Source organism: Elephas maximus, chromosome 21 (assembly GCF_024166365.1).
Source record: "Elephas maximus indicus isolate mEleMax1 chromosome 21, mEleMax1 primary haplotype, whole genome shotgun sequence".
Taxonomy (NCBI): Eukaryota; Metazoa; Chordata; class Mammalia; order Proboscidea; family Elephantidae; genus Elephas; species Elephas maximus.
In genome coordinates this window covers 15,180,727-15,200,686 of record NC_064839.1, presented here as the reverse complement: position 1 = coordinate 15,200,686, position 19,960 = coordinate 15,180,727, and the positions used below count along the sequence as shown (strand labels likewise).

The 19,960-nt window shown below is 56.3% G+C and overlaps 2 protein-coding genes across 3 annotated transcripts; one reads left to right on the top strand and one right to left on the bottom strand.

Moving 5' to 3' along the window:
* Positions 1–441: 441 nt before the first annotated feature.
* LRP3 (LDL receptor related protein 3) lies at positions 442–13,609 on the bottom strand. Of its 2 annotated transcripts, none has more exons than XM_049864270.1 (7): positions 13,077–13,608; positions 10,955–11,002; positions 5,628–5,766; positions 3,615–3,829; positions 2,024–3,140; positions 1,445–1,577; positions 442–1,230 (listed from the first exon to the last, which is right to left on the bottom strand). In XM_049864270.1, exons 1-7 carry the CDS (start codon positions 13,147–13,149, stop codon positions 643–645), a joined length of 2,313 nt encoding a protein of 770 aa, XP_049720227.1. In that variant the 5' UTR covers positions 13,150–13,608; the 3' UTR covers positions 442–642. The 2 variants fall into 2 exon arrangements, with proteins under 2 accessions (XP_049720227.1, XP_049720228.1); XM_049864271.1 differs by having other exon boundaries at positions 985–1,250; positions 13,077–13,609.
* A 1,612-nt stretch (positions 13,610–15,221) lies between these two features.
* Positions 15,222–15,389, top strand: LOC126065040 (40S ribosomal protein S29-like). Its single transcript, XM_049864686.1, has one exon. It carries the CDS (start codon positions 15,222–15,224, stop codon positions 15,387–15,389), a length of 168 nt encoding a protein of 55 aa, XP_049720643.1.
* Positions 15,390–19,960: the final 4,571 nt, after the last annotated feature.

The following is a 19,960-nucleotide window of genomic DNA, read 5'->3' as shown; positions in this document are numbered from 1 at the left end:
AGCCAGAGGGCAAAGGGCACCAGCCTGGTCAGGCCCATCGACACCACAGACGCAAGGATGAGGATGGAACTCCTAGCCCAGGTCCTCAGGGCCTCTGCCAGAGGGGAGGAGGGTCAGTGCAGATGGAGTGCTCGCCATGGACTAAGTACAAAGTACACGCTGCCCTGCCCAGTCCTCACGGCAGCTCCGGGTGGTGAGGACCAGGGAAGCCACTCAGCTCGGGGAGGGCAGCGAGCACTGCCACAGTATGAGTGGAGCAAGGAGTGAGAAGCCACAGAATACAAACCTGCCCTGGCCCTCTTGTTTCACTGGAATGGATTCTCAAGTCCCCAAAATGGAGTGGAAGGAGAAGGCAGAAGTGAGACCTCAGGGTGCTTGTGTGGGCACCGGGACCTGCAGAGGGGCCCATCTTTCCGTGACTCCATCCCTTTTCCCTGCCCAGCACCCACAGCCCCCCGCCCAGCCAGACCCACCCCGGGCAGAGGGAATGCTGACAGAAAAGCTGGTTGAGGGCCCAGCCCCTCCACAGGGTTCCATGTGGGCTTCCCCATAAGAAAGAAGGATGCGGAGGCAGGGTAGAAACGACTGTGTATTCCCTGGTTACAAAGCGGGGCTGTGGCAGTCACCAGCACGTCGAGTGGGTCAGCAGACCAGCAAAGCCTCGTCGTCGCTGCCCTCCAATATCGGGGAGCAGGCTGGCGGGGGGCTCCTGCAGACCCCCGGCGGCTCTGGTGGGTGGGGGCCAAGGTTGCTGCAGGCAGTGATGGCCGGGGCATGGGGGTCCTGGGCCAAGCAGGGCTCCCGAGGCATGTCCCCAGGGGCTGGGAGGTCCACCAGAGCATCCCGACAGGCCTTTCTGTCCTTGTCCATGGGCCTGTACTCTGGGTCCTGCAGGCCGGTGGGGGGCAGTGACACTGAAGGTCCCCCCTCAGGCGCATGGCCGGGGGCACTGGGGAGCCCATCACCAGCTGCCCCGGGGCTGCCTGTGTCCGTAAGGGATGCCGGGGGATCCGGGGCAGCCCCCAGTGCAGGCTGGAGGAGCCCGTTGCCCAGCACTGTCTGTGAGGTGCGTGTGGCAGTCAGCAGCGGGATCTGGCCGCGTGGCACCCGTGGCCGGTGGAAGAGCCTATTCCAGAGGCGGCCAAGGCGGCGGCGGGAGGGTCCGCGGCGGGAGGCGTGCCGGCGCATCTGTCTCCGCATGGCTGTGCGAAGGTTCTGTAGCACCGAGGCCTGGAGGGTGGAGGCGGTGGCTGAGGGGACGGCCAGGCCAGCACAGGCCACTCAGGGACAGTCAGCACTGCCCCCAAGGGCCCAAGACCAAGTTGTCATCCCTCCCGGCCACAGCCCCCCATGTCACCCAGCCTCCTTCAACCCCTGACCCAGCCTGCTCACCACCCGCCCTGGCCCCCGGGCTCCCACACCCAGCCAGTCCCCACTGGCTCACCTGGGATGCGCTGTAGACAGGAAAGTCCTCCACGGGTGGAATGAGGCCCTGTGCAATGAGCTGACCGTAGGATGGGGGTGCCTCCCGCCGCACAAATTCGGCCTCCAGGCGTGTCATCTGGGTCTCAAAGGCCCTGAAAGTAGTGAGCACCATGGCAGGGCTGCTGCGACCCCACACTTCCGCCTCCCCTGGGGGCTTCATGGGAGCCCTGCTGGCACAGTGGTTAAGAGCTACTGCCAGTGGCCAAAAGGTCGGCAGTTCGAATCCACTAGCCGCTCCTTGGAAGCCCTATGGGGCAGTTCTACGCTGTCCTATAGGGTTGTTATGAGTCAGAATCGACTCGACAGCAACGGGTTGGGGCCTACAAGGGGCTCCCCATTCCTCCGCCCACATGCTGAGAGATGCCCAGACCCCACTATGGGCAGAAGTCCACACATAGTTGGCCCAAGCCCCAGTTTACAAACCCGCAGCTGCGTGGACAGAGTCTGGGACCTCTCCAGGGAAACGAGGAACTGCGGTACCCATGGCCAGACCGAGGGCCCTCTGCATGGCCAGTTGCCCGCCCGCCTGCCCGCCCACCTGTACTCCTGCGTGCGCAGTGAGTAGAGCTTGAAGGCGCAGCCCAGAGCGATGACGAGGAGCAGACCGCAGACGAGGCTGCCGATTAGGGCAGCGGTGATGACCTTTCGGGGCACGGCAGCCAGGCAGCCATGCTCGTCACTGCCGTCCTGGCAGTCCTCCTGGCCGTCGCAGCGCCACGTCTCAAAGATGCACAGGTTGGTGCCACAGTGGAAGGTGCCGGGCTGGCAGGAGAAGCAGTTCTTCTCGTCGGCACCATCAGGGCAGCTTTTCTGGTTGTTGCAGCGGTCAGCGAGTGTGTAGCACAGGCCACTGCCACCCTCGCAGGGGTACTGGTCAGGCGGGCAGGCGGGGCAGCCCTGCTCATCGCGGCCACTGGCACAGTGCCACCAGCCATCACAGCGCTGTGGCTCCGAGAAGCAGCCCTGATCCCCTGCATCCCCCACGTCCCCCTCGCTGCTGCTGCCACATGGCTGCTCCCATGGGAGACAGTAGCCCTTCACCTGGTATGTGGCGTTGAAGCCGTGGCCGGCGCTGCGGGCGCGGGCGTGGTAGGCCACGGTGAGTCGGCCCTGGGCAGCCTCGAGGCTCACGGGCCGGTGGTTGCTGCGGTAGGACAGCGTCTGCAGCAGGCGGTCCCCGCGCTCACCCAGGCCCTCATACACCTGCACATAGTCATCGTAGCCCAGTCGCAGCTCCAGCTGCAGCAGCACGCGCCTTGGGTCCTGCGTGTCCACCAGCCACGTGCAGTGAAGGTCCGAAGGGCCCCGGGCTGCACCAAACAGGTCAGGGGAGGCAAAGGAGCCGTAGAAGCTGCCCAGCCGCCGGCCACACGCCAGGTCCGGGCAGCCAGCCTCGTCGGAGCCATCACCGCAGTCCTGTGTGCCATCACAGCGCCGCTCCACAGGGAGGCAGCGCGTGGAGCGCGCCCCACTGCAGGGGAAGGTGCCGCCCGGGCACAGGCTGCCCGGCGGCTCAGAGGCGGGTGCCGAGCAGTTGCCCTCATCGGAGCCGTCCCCACACTCATCCACGGTGTTACACTGCCACGGGCCTGGCAGGCACTTGCCATTGTCGCAGCGGAACTCATCAGCCTGGCAGGACGCCTGGCCCAGCTTCCCTGCCGGACGAAGGGCGTGGGGAGGCAGGTCAGGACAGCAGGGCCTCTCTCCGTTGTGAGGGCCGGGGCCAGGAGAAGGCTGGTGGTCCCCCTCCCAGCTGGGCCGCTGCAGCTCACAACTGCACGAGATAGGCATGGCCCAGGAAGAGGTGGGACCCAAGGAAAAGGGCTCCTTGCCTCAATGGCTATCTGAGGGGCAGAGACCCCTCGAATGCTAGGGTTGGCTTAGACCCTGATCTGAGCCTGGGGTAAGCCCCCCGCTCTAGCCAAGTCTGAGAAGTGGGGACAGTGACCACGAGAGGCTTTGGGAGCATGACCAATCTGCCCTTCAATGGACAGGGCTGGTAGGGAGAGGCCCTGTAGGAGCTTGGGGCCCAGTGGAGAGCCCTGCCCTGGTCCTGGGAGCCCACATGTGCACCGAGTGCTCTGTGATCCAGGTTCATCCTCCCCGCCCCACCCTGTCACCAAGATCACCTCGGATGTATGAGAGACGGAAGCCCTGGGCCTGGCCAGAGCTGGAAGCGTCAGAGTGGAAAAAGATCCAGACGTGGTCCCGGGCAGAGATGAAGGCAGGTGGGATGGCAGAGCCACAGAGCCGGAAGGCCTCCTGGCGGGGCGGGGCCGCTGGGCCCAGCATGAGCCAGTCCAGGGAGCACTGGTGGGACTCCTCCACGTCAAAGTTGCGGAAGCTGCAGGGGTGGAGAGCACAGCAGACATGGGTAGTCAGGGCAGATTGGGGCCCACAGGGCCAAGGAGGGCAGAGTGTGGCCAGGGCTGGAGCTCAGGCAAGGGTAGCCTGCCCCATGCCCTCATCCACCCTGACCCTGGTCTCCCAAATTTGCCTGTTACCCCTCTCCCAGCCACTTGGTGGGATCCCCTGCCACCACTCATGGGTCCAAGGGTTGCTCCATGAATAACCATAACAACTGTGGAGGGTGTCTGTCATGTTCCACTCCATCGCAGCTCAGTGATGGCCCCACCTCATCCTTTACACCCTCTATCAGCACACAGCACCCTTACCCCAAGCCAAAGTGGAGGAGGGGGTGCCAGGGGTCCCATTCATGGGCAATTCCCCCACAACACTCTCCCCTGAAGGAAGGAAACCTAAAGGCCCAGCTTCCCATAGCCATCACAAACATGCTCATGTTTGCTCACACGTGTCCTCTCTACCTGCTCATATACTCACACACGTGCTCACACACGTACACTCACACACATGTATACTCACACATATGTAGTGTCCTCACACACATTTGCTCACACATATGCACTCATGCATGTGTCCTCTCTACCTGTTCATACTCACATATGCATACATTCACACACATGTACACTCACACATGTCCCCTCCACCTGCTCATACATTCACTCACACACGTGCTCACACATACGTACACTCACACATATGTACATTCATACACACATGCACTGAGGACAGGGCCGTGCCCACATAGCTGGTCTAGGCTGCAGGTGGGTGACACCTTGTCACCAGGCGAAGAGCACTGGCCCTGGACCCCACCAGCCAGCTGCTGCCCAGGCTGTGGGGTGAGCAGACCACAGGGCCACAGAGAGCTACTCTCAGACACTCTCTCTTCAAAGGCTCTACCCAGTTGCCTCACTTCCCCCTTCTAGAGATGGGGAAACTGAGGCACAGAGACCAGGACAGACTCTGTCCTTGTGCTTTGGGGCTATGGAGTAATGTCAGCCTCTGGTGTTGGGATTCAGGACGGCTAAGGCAGATGAAACCCACAGTAATCCCCCAGCCAGATGTCCTAACCTCTGCCCAGGCTGGGGTTAGCTGGTCAACTCACTCCGTTTCTTTCTGCATGTCCCAAGGACTCCCTGCAGGTTGAGCACACAGGCTTCTGCCCAGCCCCCTCCCTACTGAGACTGCCCTGGGTCCCCTTCGGAAGCCCTGTTCTGGGCTTGTTGCCAGCCTGGCATCAAGTCATCCCTGCAGAACCACGAGGGCATCCCTGCCACCTCAGAGGCAGCTGGTCCATGCCCACTGGTCCCTGGGACTCCTCTTCCTAGAAGAGTAGAGGTGACTGAGAGACCCCACAGCCCATGAGGGAGGCTCAGGGCACGGCGACCAGTCAGGGGCAGCCTGACCCAGGGGCTGGGCACACCCACATGCTCACATGCCCTCACATGTGCACTCTCACACATGCTTACAGCTCACAAGTGTTCACCATGCTGTCACGCGTACACTCACACACATCACACATCTGCTTACGCCTGCTGAGACATGCAGTCACACAGAGAATCACACCTGTGCTCGAACACATGTGCACACACATGCCTGCTCACACGTGTCCTCTCATATATACACCCACACATGTGCTCACACATATGTACACTCAGCCTGCTCACACACGTTCTCTGCACCTGCTCAGACATGTGCTCATGCACACACACAATCTCACGCACACTCACACACGTGTAGGCCCACATATATCCCCTCAGACACTCCCAGGGCCCCCTTACCTGATGGTGATCATGTCCCCACGGTCACCCTGGATGTACCAGCTGCAGTTGGTGCCCGGCGGGTAGTTGAGGGGCCAGGCTGGGCTGTAGATGACACCACGTCGCTCCGTGTGCTGCTCCAGCTTCCCACTGCAGGCAGCTGTCAGGAGATGAGGCTGACAGTGAGCCGGGTGCAGCGGCACTTGAGTCCCCCATGGCTTCAGCACAGGCCTCCCCCATGGTCGGCTCAAGGTCAGCCTAGGATAGCCATGACCTAGGGCAACAACTCCAGAGTTCACAGAAATGGGCCAAGGAAGACCACCTGGACTGAGGGCAGCTGTAGCTCCCCCACCCCACTGACTGCACCAGAGCCCAGGTCCTTCTCTCCCCAATCTGGGCAGGGCTAGGGGCAAGTACACCAACAACTCCCTGTCACTGGCACCTCCAAGGTGCCGCCTCTGGGGCCTCAGCTCAGTGGAGGATTCTGCACCCGTTAGCTTGTCAGCCCTACAAGGGAAATCCACCACTATCCCCTTGCCTGCCCTCCCCAGGGCGCTTGCCAAATATAGACCTCAGCCCCAGGAGGGGAGAGGCTTTGCTCACCCAACAGGTATTATGAGCACCTACTATGTGCCAAGCACTGTGACAGGCATGCTGAGTGCATCTGACATGGAACCCACAGGCTGGGGGTGTGGGAAGTAGACAGACCTTATGCTGAACCCCTTGGGCCGAATGAAGGGAGACAGCAATGTCTAGAGGTGGCTGGCGAGGCACGCTGGGTCTGATCACCCCTTGTGTGGAATTTGGATTTTGTCGGGTATAAATGGGAAGCCAGAGGAAATTGAGGCTCAGAGAAGAGAAGTGTCTTGCCTGGGGCCACACAGCCAGTAAATGGCAGAGCCAGGCTTCACCCTAGTCCTCTGGTGGGCTCAGTCTCTCACTTACGGCTCTGAGCCAAAGGCATTTATGGAGTATCACCTTATACGTCCACCAGGGCTGAGCTCAGAGCATCCCACAGCCTCACTTCACCCATTTCATGATACTCACCCTCTGGTTCCCAGCTAAGCCTCCCTGCCTGAAGGCTCCAAACCACTCCGGGGCAGCGAGGCAGGCCTGCCCTGCCCTGGTGCAGCCTGGCCTCCCCAGCACCCGGCAGTAGGACCCCACCCCTCAGAGCCCCTTCAGCCCTTCACCATACTGGCTCATCTGATGCTCACAACAGGCTGCAGCAAAGACAGCCTGTGCTACAAATGGAGAAAATGGAGCTCAGGAAGGCAAGCAATGACCCTTTGCCCGAGCCCAGTGACCCCACCTTCACACTCTCCCACTGCCTAGCACCTGCCATTGCTGCCCTGAAGTGGGGTTCTCTCTGACTCGTGACAAGACCCTCCAGGACTCCATAAGGCGCAGCTCCAGGAAGGGGAATGCAAGACCTCTGGTGCCTCTCATGCTCTCAGGATGAGGACAGAATGCCTCACAGTGGTCCCAGCCCCCTGCCCACCCACCTTCCCTGTCTCAGCTCCCCTAAGCCCCCTCATCCCCCAGGCCTCCTATGCTTCCTCCCACTCAGGGACTTGGTTCCCGCTGTTCCTGGTGGGGGTGCTTATCCCACCGCCCATGGCCTTCACTCCTCCCAGCTCAGTGGTGCCTTCCTCTGGGCAGCCCTCCCCACACCATTCACCCCTCCTCCCCCTCCTCCCCAGCCCCCACCATAGCGGCCATTCCCCCTTTATCCCTGTGATTAAAGTCTCATGCCAGAGGGCAGGGGCTGCGCCAGCTCTGGCTGGACACCATGTTCCCAGAATCCGGCACAGTGCCTGACCTATAGGAGGTGTGGATCAATGACTGAACTGGTCAAGTCAAGTGCCTGCTCAGCATTTAGAGGCATGAGCTGTGGGCTGAAGCCCCTGCTGATAGGAGTCTGCTGTGACCAGGGAGGGCCAGGGATTCCAAAACCATGACCAACCCCACCAGCATCTCATAGAAGCTTCAAAGAACTGCAACAGAAACACCCGCCCTCAACCCTAAAGTGAGACTGACCATGATGACGGTCCATCATCAGGTCACCATCCACAGCCTCAACAGTCCAGGTCAGCGAGATACCAACCAGGCGCGTTCCCCTGGCCACACGGGCCCTGCAGAGGCCAGCCTCCTCAAGGCCCGTATTTCTTCAACATACAACAGGTGCCCAGGAGGATAAGGACTAAAACAGCAGAGTCACGGCACATGCAAACATGCTGCAGGAAAGGGGCCTGAGCTCCCCAGCTGTGTGGACCTCAGAGGCCCTGGGTGTTGACCTGGCAGGGGGCAGGGGGTGCCCTGGGAGGCACGAGGTTATTAACCCAGAAGGCTTCTCCTCCCAGAGGGTGCTGGGCAGGCGGTTCACAGAAAGGAAGGGCCCAGTGTGGCTGGGCATGTACCTCCCTTGCCCCGCCCATGTCAAGTCTCCTAAGCCCATAGTAAACCGAGACATCAGTCCCTCTGAGTCAGAGGACCCAAGGCGTGCTGGGTGAGCTCAGCAAGTGTGGGAATCACCCCTCCTTCACCTGGACCCTCAGCCCCGAGGACAGGGCCCGGGATACAGCAAACCCAAAAAGCCTGTTGCTATCGAGTCAATTCTGACTCATGGCAACCCCAAGTGTCAAAGTAGAACTGCTCCATAGGGTTTTCTGGACTGTAATCTTTATGGAAATAGATTGACCCCGGCCTTTCACCCGAGGCACCACTGCGTGGGATCAAATCACCAGCCTTTAGGTTAGCAGCCAAGCACAAACTGCTTGCACCACCATGGAGCAGAGCAGGGCCTAGCGAATGCCTACCACAGCCGACATGGAACAGATGTCAACTCCCCCACTTGTTAGAGAGTTTATGGAGGCCAGGCCTCTCACCCTCACTAGCCCGGGGAGAACCTGGCACGCACGGCTTCCACCAGGTGTCACGTGCCGCCTTCTCACCCTCACTAGCCCGGGGAGAACCTGGCACACACATCTTCCACCAGGTGTCACGTGTCGCCTTCTCACCCTCACTAGCCCAGGGAGAACCTGGCACGCATGGCTTCCACCAGGCGTCATCCACCAGGTGTCACATGCTGCCTCTTCTCTCCTCTGGCCTCATCTCAGCCACCGTACTTCCACCGTACTTCTCCCTCATAAACCTACGTCTGGCCTTTCTTTCCCAGGTCAGGAGACCTTTCTCTCCAGACCACCAGCCCAGCCAGGAGGAGATGTCTGAACAGCGCCCCCAAACAGCCTCACTGCTCAGAGCCCCCCAGAGCTACCCCAGCAACTCCCACCTCAGGGGCAGTGATGTCACTTTGCTGTTTGCTCTCCTCCAAGAGGGGGCCGAAGAGGCTGTGGTTTCCACAGCCTCAGCCTGGCCTGTGCGGGAGCTGGCAGCTCTGGTCAGGGGCTCTTGACTGAACATTGCTTGGCCGTGGGCCTGGAGGTGCCACTGACTCAGCCAACCAGTCCCCAGCCCTCTCCGCGATGGCAGGCCTCACCCTCTCCCCAACACACCACCCCAGGACCCAAGCACAGGCAGTGGAAAGGGCCTCATGACTCCAGTCTTGGGACCCACGCTGCCACACTGTTCTACCCTGGGCTTCAGGTTTCCCATCAGTAAAATGGAGCTAATGGGCATGGAGGGGTGGTTGGGAAATGTGAGGGAGGTGGCCGTTTCTATGCAGACACCATGTCATGGGGTGAGCAGGGAAATGAGCAGGCAGGGGAGCCCATCAGACATGCGCTGTGGGAGCGGGGGTACCAGCAGGGTGCTGCAATGGTACTGGGCGGTGCGGAGAGCTGGGGAAGGTCAAGCTGGGGACACTGATGCAGGACAGGGGGCATTCTGAGAGGTATGTCTGAGCTTTAGCTGGAGGTAAAGCTAGGGCCAAGGCTCTGCTCAAGTGGGCAAGGGATGACTGGGTCCTTTTAGGCCAGTGTCCTTATTGCCTGGTCCAGAGAGTCATCAAGGACCCCTGAGAGGATAGGAGCAAGGCCTGATGAAGCACAATTTGCAGATCTAATTTCCAGAGGCAATCAATACTCTCGACAGCCTGCCCAGTGTAACCCAACGATACAGAGCTGGAAGTCCCACCCCAGGCACTCTGGGAGCCTGCCAGGTGAGTGGAGAGCAGCCTGCAGACCCCAGCCAGCCCACCTCCCTGGGGCCACCATGGCTGGGCGGCAGTGCCCAGAGTCTGGGTGCAGGAGAGGGCACCTCAGGGAACCCACCACTCTTGGGAGGCACAATCTGTCACTTGTGTGGGACCCTTTACAGTTTGCCAGTGGTATTAAGTCACCCCGTGCAAGATCCCGGAAACCCTGGTGGTAGAGTGGTTAAGTGCTACAGCTATTAACCAAGAGGTTGGCAGTCTGAATCCGCCAGGCGCTCCTTGGAAACTCCACAGGGCAGTTCTACTCTGTCCTATAGGGTCACTATGAGTTGGAATCGACTTGACGGCAGTGGATTTGTTTTTTTTTTTGTGCAAGATCCCATACAAAGCATCTTCCCTCGTTTGCTCATTTAACCTATGTTATGGGTTGAATTGTCCCCACCCTGCCGAAAATTTGCTTTAAATCCTAACCTCTGTGCCTGAGGTTATTCAGGAATGGGCTGTCTTTATTATGTTAATGAGGTAGGATTAGCGGAGGGTGTATCTTGAGTCAATCTCTTTTGAGATATTAAAAAAAGAAAACCCATTGCCATGGACTACATGGACTACAGGACAGAATAGAACTGCCCCATAAGGTTTCCAAGGAGTGGCTGGTGGATTCGAACTGCCGACCTTTGAGTTAGCAGTTGTAGCTCTAAACCACTCCACCACCAGGGCTCCTTTTGAGAACAAAAGAGATTAAACAAGCAAGCAGAAGACTGATGCCAAGCCACATGGAAACCTCCAAGGAACCAGGAAATAAGCTGAAGAGACAAGGACCTTCCTCCAGAGCCGACAGAGAGAGAGAAAGCCTTCCCCTAGAGCCAGCGCCCTGAAATTGGACATTTAGCCTCCTAAACTGTGAGGAAATAAATGTCTGTTAAAGGCACCCACTTGTGGTGTTTCTGTTACAGCAGCATTAGATGACTAAAACAACCTACCAACCAGGCTCTGAGGCAGGTCCTGTTCATTCACCCATTTTACGGACAAGGAAGCTGAGGCACAGAGAAAAAAAGTTTGCCCAAGATCAAACAGCTCCTTTGTAATGCAGAAAAGATGCACCAAGGACTGATTTTAGTGACAGAACTGAGTTTGAAAAATGTTGGATGACCTCAGGGGTGGAGCCAGGACCTGAAGGCCCGCCAGCAGGGGTCACTAAACCAGAGGGCAAGAAGGAGAAAAGCATCTTACTCACCAAGGGCGGGAACTGCACTGCTAAGCCTCCCAGTGAGAAAGAAGTTCACTGTGGGAGACACAAAGAGGGTCAGTGGGGGTGGCTCTCGGACCCCAGGCACCCACCGAGGGCCAGCCAGCAGCCCCTGTGAGGGACGAGACAACACAGCCTGGGCTTGAGGCTGGTTTCCCTTCACCTCACAGGGCAAGGCCCAGAGGGCAGCAACGGAGACTCCCACTCCACTGGCTCCTGCTGACATGGGCAGCCACGGTCCCAGAGGGTCTCAGCATCCATCATGGCACACCCACAGCCAAGAACAGCGTGCAAGCCCGGGTTCATGGGACCACTCCTGCAGCTCCCAGGCCTGGGAATTCTGATTCAGTGGGGGGAGGGGAAGGTGTGACTGTCTCATGTCAGGCCCATCAGAGAGGGGCCCTTGCTCAGCCCAGGTCAGGGAGCTGGCCTGAACCCCAGGCTCTGCCTGTCAGGAGGGCTCCTTCCACTTTGGGGGTTTCTTCCTAAGAGGCTCTGTCAGTCGCCTCATCCATCCAGCAGCCGGGGAGGGAGAGGAAGCAGTTCCTGTTATCTTTGTTTTACCGGGAAGGAATCTAAAAGCCCCGGAGACAAGCTATGACGGTGCTAAATCTCAGTTCAGGGTCCTCCTCATTGTGCTGTGCTGACCCTGGGGCAAAGAGCTGGCCTCAATACCCACCTCCACGGGGTTTGTCATTCGCTTTCAACTACTGCTCTCCTGCGGGGTTTCTCAGGATGAGGGTACGGGTGGGCAAAGGAGGGCACACCCAGTTCCCCGGGATTCAAGATGCTCCCCACCACCAAGGGTGCCAATGGAAGCCTGGAGCATCTCGGGTGGGGTAAGCCCACACCTGCAGCTGCCTCCTCTCAGGAAGCCTAGGCTCTGCTGGACAGAAGCCATGCCATATCTCCTGGGCACAGAGAACCTTGGGAAAGCTGAGGGCCTGTCCCCCGGTCCTGCCCACCAGGGAAGCCCAGCATCCAGCAGCTCACAGTCCAGACCAGACTGTGGGGGGAGGAGGAGGTGTAAGACCCAACTCTATTTACAGCTCCCTTATTTATTTAGACCCATTTACCCTGCTGGGACAGGGCAGGGACTTTCCCCCAACTCAGAGCTTCCTGTTTCTTGGGGGTGGGGTGGGGAGGGGCGCAGCTTGAAACGGACAGGCTTTCCATTTCAGTAGCTTCAGGAAGCCTGTAGGGGTTTCAGAGCCCTCATCAGTGTCACCAGGGGTTAGCCATGCCCCTAAGAACCCTCAGCTCTGGAAATGGCCTCCTTCCTTCTAGTGGTAAATAAAAGGGCCATGTGGATTGAGGTAGCTATGAGTCGGAATCCACTCCACGGCACTGGGTTTTTTTTTTTTCAGCCCCCAGTGCGCACACAGAGGGTCTGGGAGAGGTGAACTGAAAAACCTGGGCAGGGCAGGGCAGGGCAGGCGGGAGCCCTTGCCACCAGGTGCCAGGCCTGGACAGGTCCCTCAGCCCTCCACAAACACACTACCCTGGTCTGTCCGGGCCTGCCTAGCTGGGTCTAAGAAGACACAAAGGGAAAACAGGGGTCGTTCTCCTGGGTGCCTGCTTCCTGCCATCCTCGTGCTCTGCATCCTGAGTCCCTTCTCCAGGCCGGCAACCTCCCCCTTCCCCACAACTCAACAGGAAACAGTTTGGCTGAGGAGCAGCCGACCTCAGACCCGCCGGCCTCGCTTTTGTCCGCAGCTCCGGGGGCCCGAACAGTCGCTAAGCTAAGAGCAGCAGGCCCGCAGAAAGCCGCGGACCGGGCCGCCTGCACAGACTGGCCGCCCAGCGTGCTGCTCATCCCTGGCGCCGAGGCACTATTCCGATCCAGGCAGAGCCGGGACTCCATTGCCAGGACTGGGCCTGCAGGGCGAGGCTCCCAGGGTCGCCCTCCCGAGCATATGACTCCAGCAGGCCGGCGCTCTGGGGGACGCCCAGGAAGAGGGGTCCCCGCCCTATCTGTGGCCTCCGCGCGGGAGCCATCGCACTGCCCGCTCCGGGAAAACCCTGGCCCCGGAAGGGGCGCGGGGCCGGGCCGGGGGGTCCAGCCGGGGAGCGGCGCCCGGACCCCGCTCGGCCTGCGCGGCCCACTCACCCAGACAGACGACGGCGAGCTGCGCCCGGGCGCCCGGGGCCCCCTCCGGCCCCGCCGCAGCCCGCTTCTCCATGCCGGGGCCGGCCGCCCAAGGGCGCCGCCTCCTGCCCCCAGGCTTGGGCTCCGTCCGGCTTGGGCTCCCGCGGCGGCTGCAGCCCGGCTGCGGTCGGCGGCTCCGGCAGCGTCTTTGTGGGGCGGCTGTGCGGGCCGGCAGCGCGCGCGGGGCCACATCGGCCGCGGCGTCACGGGCCCTGCAGGGGCTCAGCGGCGGCCGCCAGGGAGGACCCCTGCCCGCCGCTGCCCCCGCGCTCCGGGCGCCGCTCCGCCGCCGGCCTGTGCCGGGGGGTCCCCGGCACGCCCATGACCCGCAGCGCGCAGCCCGCCTAGCCCCGGTGCCCCCCGGCCGCCCTGCGCTGCTCCCGGCCCGCCGGGGCAGGTGCCGCCGCTAGTGCGTTCGTAGGTCTGCCTGTCCTGCCGCCGGGCCCCTCGCGGGCGCCTGGAGCCGGGAGGCCGCGCCGCGCCACCCACGTGACGCGCCTGCTGAGCCGCAGTGGCGCTGACAGAGAGGGCGGAGGCGGCTGGGGCGGGCCAGGGGCGCACGCCCCGCCTCGGTGTGCTGGACAGCTCCGCTCAGGCGGCCCCTGCCCAGCCCGGCTCTCCCCGGCCCTTGAGCCCGGAGTTCAAAGCGGGCCGTGCTCCCAGGGTACTGGTTAGGGCTCGCCTGGCCACCTCAGGCCCACGAACCGAGCTCTGCCCGACCCCGGGTGGGCATGGGAGAGAGGATGACGATTGGTAGAGGGTGGCAAAGAAAGAGGCTACTCAGGGCTGCTTAGGGAACGTGGGGGCGGGACAGCTCGTGGTGACTTAGGGCTAAAGCCTGTCCTCGGAGTAAGGCATCCCTGTTCATGCCCCTCCGCCCCTCTCTACTGCCCCCCACATTTGCCACAGCTCCAGCTCCCCCAGGACATCTCGAAGATGAATCACCCCGTGCAGAGCACCGCCTATGAGCGAATACTGGTGAGCACGCTGAGAGGACCCCTGCGCCTACCCAGTCATCCTCACAGGAGACCTGCTTTCCAGATTTGGGGCCACCCTCTGGGAGAGCTGTAAACCAAGGGCCTGGGTCAGTAACTAGCAAAAACCAGAAGAGACAGGGAGGCACATTGAGGAGGCCATTCAGGGTCAGGCAGCCCCTGCCCAAGCTCACCCCTTCTTCCTTAAGACTGATGTAAGTCAGAGATCTCCAGAGGTTCCCCGGCATTGCGGCTGCTGTGTAGCCTGCCCCACTGGAGCCTGAGCTGAGGTTAAGGCTGCGCCTCCACCCCCTCATTTGATGTTCTCCCAATATTTGCCCAACGTTTACTGAGAGAGGGTGGAGAGGAACTGCTGGTCTAGTAATGACGTCGTAGACAGCAACAGAGGAACTCACTAATTCATGTCCGCTGTGCAGGCCAAATGGATTTTCCTAGAAACTTTGGAAAAGCACTTTTAGTTTTCTGGGTTTGCTTGTTCTTTCTCTTCTAATTCCTTTGATGAGTTTTCCAAAGCAGGCTTTTTCTTGGGAGATGTTTTAAAGGATTTAAAAATCAAATAATGAACACTTGTACACCAGAGTTCATTGCAGCACTGTTCACAATAGCGAAATTTGGAAACAACCTAAATGTCCATCAACAAATGGTTGGATAAACAAAATGTGACATATACATACATACAATGGAATATGATCCAGCCAGAAAGAGAAATGAAGTACTGATACATGCTACAACATGGACGAACCTTGAAAACATTACGCTGAGCAAAATAAGTCAGTGAATAAAAGGACAAATATTGTATGATCCCACTTATAAGAAATAGGCAAATAAACAAAGAACAAAGTTTGTTAGTGCCTACCAGAGGTGGGAGAGGGGAAAAAGTGGAAGTCCTAGTTTAGGGGCACTGATTTCTGTTCATAATGATGGAATAATTTGGAAATTGATAGTAGAGGTGGTGATACAATATGACGATGAACGTAACCAATGCCACTAAATTGCAGATGTAAAAAATGTTGAATTGGCAAATGTTGTGTTACATATATTTTTGCCATGATAAAATCATTTTAAAAATCAAATAATGAGCCTGTTGCCCTGGTGTATCCCTCAAAGCAAGATGGGTCACCAGCAGCTGTACTGGAGTCACCCTCAAAAATTAGGCCACGGTTCCTGCCCCCGAGTGTGCTCAAACTGGCACAGTCTGATCCGGATGTATGGCCTCAATATGTGCCACCAGTGTTTCCATCAGTATGTGAAGGGTATAGGTTTTATCAAGTTGGACTAAGTGATCTTCCTTGAATGAAGTACTCAAGACAAAAGAAACAATGCTCTAGCTCTTTGTCCATAAAATAAAAAATCTTCAGTTGTGACTTTTAACATGAATGGAATAATAAATTTGTTATAAAAAAATCAAATAATGAGAGGAATCACTGATTTACGGTAAAGAGCACTTGTTAGGTGCCATGAAGTTGGTTCCAACTCATAGTGACCCTATGTACAACAGAATGAAACGCTGCTGGGTCCTGAGCCGTCCTCACAATCATTGTTGCTATGTTTGAGCCCATTGTTGTAGTCACTGTGTCAGGCCATCTTGAGGGTCTTCCTCTTTTTCACTGACCCTCTACTTTACCAAGCATGATATCCTTCTCCAGGGACTGGTCCCTCCTGATAACATGTCCAAAGTACATGAGACAAAATCTCACCACCCTGGCTTCCAAGAAGCACTCCGGCTGTATTCCTTCCAAAAAAGACTAGTTCATTCTGGTAGCCCATGGTATATTCAATATTCTTCACCAGCACCATAATTCGAATGCTTCAGTTCTTCTTCAGCCTTCCTATTCATTGTCCAGCTTTCACATGCATATGAGACAATAGGAAATACCATGGCTTGGGTGAAGCACACCTTAGCCCTCAAAGTGACATCTTTGCTTTTCAACACTTTAAAGAGGTCTTTTGCAGCAGATTTGCCCAGTGCAAGACATCATTTGATTTCTCGATTGCTGCTTCCATGGATGTTGATTGTAGATTCCAGTAAAATGAAATCCTTGACAACTTCAATATTTTCTCAAAGAGCACTAGCCCAACCATTATTTGGTTTCAGAATTTCAGCAGATGGCTGGCTGCCCATGCAACCAGCATTTGTATGTGGCAAAAATCCTCCACAGAGGGAGGGTTTGCTGGCAGCTTTGTTTTCACTTGAGGATGCTGCTGCCTTCTTCAGTGCCTGTTTTCTGAGTTATATAAGGACCAAGGGTTGCGGCCAGTGCAATGGGAGCCATATTTGAGCCTGAAAGGTGGGAGGGGTGTGAATTTATCAAAATATTCTGCCGTGTTTTGAACCAAGTAGTAAAAGGTCTATAATCAAAAACCATGACTGTATATAAAGCTCACTTTGCCCAGTGCTCTGTTCACACAGCATTGCCAACTCTCATAAGCCCACATGGCAGGGAACATGATGGTCAGGAGATCCCAGGAACCTCAGGCTGATTGGAAACAAGAGTTCCCTTCACAGAATAGTGCAGGGCCATAAAACAAACAAACAACAACAGCCTATCTTATTTAAACTTTGGATATTTTGTTCATTGTGGATTTTTTGTGTTATTTTGTTTTTTTTAAATATTGCATTAAAATGTTATTTTTTTTACTTAGGTTTTTTGACACTCCCTTAAATTCTGTGCCTGAGATGAGTGCCTCGTTAACCTCACCCTAATCCCTGCCCTAACTGAGACCTTAATTATCCGCTACCCCATTTCTGGTTTAGGCATGTGGTGGTCTAGTGCCCTCTAGAGGCTACTGCTCTAGGCAGGGGCCTTGCTTCGGGTCCCCAGTGTGGCCTTGGCTGGGTGCTCTCCCCCTACCCCACTCTTACCGCTTCCAGAACAGCTCCTGGCCTCTGTGTCTCTGCTGCAGGACTCAACCACCCTGGCTGCAGTCACCTGGTCCCCTCCACCCCTGCAACCTCTAAATAAATGTTTCATGCCCGTGCAAGCTGCATCCAGGAGGTTTCAGTCCATCACAACCCAAAAATTTCCAACTAGTAAAGAATTCAGTACTGGGAAGGAGGTGATGTAATAAAGCAAACCAAACCCATTGCCACCAAGTCAATTCCTAATCAAATCAACCCTATAGGTCGGAGTAGAACTACCCCATAGGGCTTCCAAGGAGCAGCTGGTAGATTTGAACTGCCAACCTTTTGGTTAGCAGCCAAGCTCTTAACCACTGTGCTACCAGGGTTCTGATGTGAGTAATAGATCCCTAGAAAAGGCAGATTGGGGTAATAGATCCCTAGAAAATGCAGCCTGAGGCAGAGGAGGGAGAAGCAAGTTGGAGGAGCCCAGGCAGGGGATCAGGGTCCACCTGGCAGGAATCTGGCCTTCCTGTCAGATGAAGAAAAGCTGCTGCCAAACTCAAATGTGTCTTGTGAGAGACAGGCTGTGGGTCACTGAGGCCTTCGGTAAGTCGTCTGGTTCAGAGGTGAGGAGCATGAGGTAAGCTGAGAAGAGAGGGCAGGCACAGAGGCACCCCACATAAATCCCCATTGTCCAAGGTAGACTCTAGACCAGGCACTTCTGCTCGCACAGTCTGCACCTTCCCTTTTTCACCCATCTGAAATTAATGGCCACATCATTTACCGAGCCAATAATCTTTACTCCATCATCCCCACATCCAATCCATCACTAAGTCCCCTTAGCTACTCCCCCACAGTATATATCACAAATCCGTTCACCTCTTCTCATCACCGTTGTCATCTCCCTGGTCCCAGTCACCATCTCCTCTCTCCTGGACCACTGATAATGCCTTCTGTAGGGTCTCCCGCCTCCCATTGCATTGCTCACATTTATAACAATCAAATGGGATTGTGTCCCCTGCAGAAAATGCTGCAGAACAGAATTCAAAAATGTTCATCACACTAAGCTGCATGGCCCTCTGGGACTAGCCCTGCCTACCACCCTGCCAAGCCCCACTCTCCACCTGGCTTGTTCTAGCCTCAGAACATGTCCGTCTTTCCAGAGCTTATTTCTACTCTTCCTTTGGAGAGATCCCAGTTCTGCCAGGGGAACAGCCAAGAAGCAGAGTCAGAGAGCATTCCAAGGGAATTTCTCGGTCCAGTGAGCAGCCCCTTCTGCATGTGGACATGTTAACTTACCTCCCTCCATGCCCGCCAGGGCTCCCAGGGTCTGTCTGCAACGATCCTGGGAGAGAAGACCTCCAAGCACCCAGGGCCAGCGGCTCACTTGAGCTAGAGGTGAGATAATAGCTCTGAGCCCATCCACCAATCTCTCCTTGGGCAGAAAACCACCCTGGGTACTTTACCAGATCCCTCTGGGACCACAGTAGAGGTGGCTCAACAGAGAGCCTCACGGGACAGTGTCTCCTAAATGGCTGTCTCGCAGTCATGTATCTTAAAATCCATGTATCTTAAAATCCATGTTTCTCCAGTGGCGTTCTAAAACTCTCAGCCATTTGGGTAGACATCAGCAGGAGACCTGGGCACATGTAATTTCTTAATGGAAGCCAATGTTGTGCAACTTTGAAGTAAGGTGGTGTAAGGACAAGAGAGGAAGGAAGGAAAACAGCTCTAAAGAAGGGGAACTTAAGTTCATTTAAACTAAAAATAGGTTAAAATGGCAAAAAATCTTCTAATATATATTTCACCACAATAAGATTTTAAAAAGAAAGAAAGATATTGGTGGGAGCATTGCCAAGTCATTGTGTGCAGTCCAATGGATTCTGACTCGTAGCGACCCCATGCGACAGAGTAGAACTGCCCCATAGGGTTTCCTAGAGCAAATCATCAGGTCTTTTCTCCCAAAGAGCCACTGAGTGGGTTCAAACCACCAACCTTTTGGTTAGGAGCTGAGTGCTTAACCATTGCACCACCATGGCTCCTTATTGCCAAGTTAGTAAGGCCAATTAAAATGTAATCATATGCACAAAAGATATCCAATTTAAAAATGCACTAAAGAGCAACCAGTTTAAAATAAAGTTGATTTTAAACAAACAGAAAATTTTAAAGGAGCTGGCAAAATTCATGGTGGTAACAAAGTTTCTACTTGAGCTCTACGGTTTTGTGTCACTTCCTGGTGTCTCTGCCCTCCTGGAGTGGTAGTCGGCCAGAGTCAGGCTCAGAGCTGAGCGCCTGCTCCACCCTGTGTGTCTCACAGGCACACCAGCCCCTGTACACTAACCCAGCCTCGCTAGGTCTGCAAGCACCTCTGCAATAATGGCAATGCGACCAAGCACATCCGACTACAGACATTCTCCCAGCCACTGCTGCTGCTTACAACTTCAGCAGACCAGCTGCAATAAAATCACTTCCCCTTCAGTACTGAGCAGTAATTTGAAAATTACCGGCCTGGAACAGTGATGGTAAGTATGTTATAAAAGCACCATTCTAAAAAAAGGCTTCTATTGTAATAGAAATGTAAGTGCCAGGTCACCTCTTTAGTTTACCATAACCCTCTGCACCATAATTCTGAGTAGTAAGTGCAGATAACAATTTTCAATCAAAAATCTCCCCTCGGCCTTACTGAAGCATGCAGAAGCATCCTGGAATGATAATCATTTGTGTATTGATTTGGGGGAGAAACATTTGAATTCAGTCCACCTGGCTAAATTATTAATGGAGCAAATCGCACTGGAAACCCTGGGGAGGGCTAGCAGACAGCTTTTGTTCTTGAATCCTGTTGCTGCCTCAGGAATAAAGTCACATGTTAAGGGCACTTGAGTCCAAAGGCAAAGCCAAGGCTGGAGCGACGGGTTAGGAAAGCTATCAGGGATGAGCCTTTGAATCCCAAGGACCCTGGTGTGTGTAGATGGATCGGGCTCACGTCAGAGAGAAGGGCCAGCCTCATG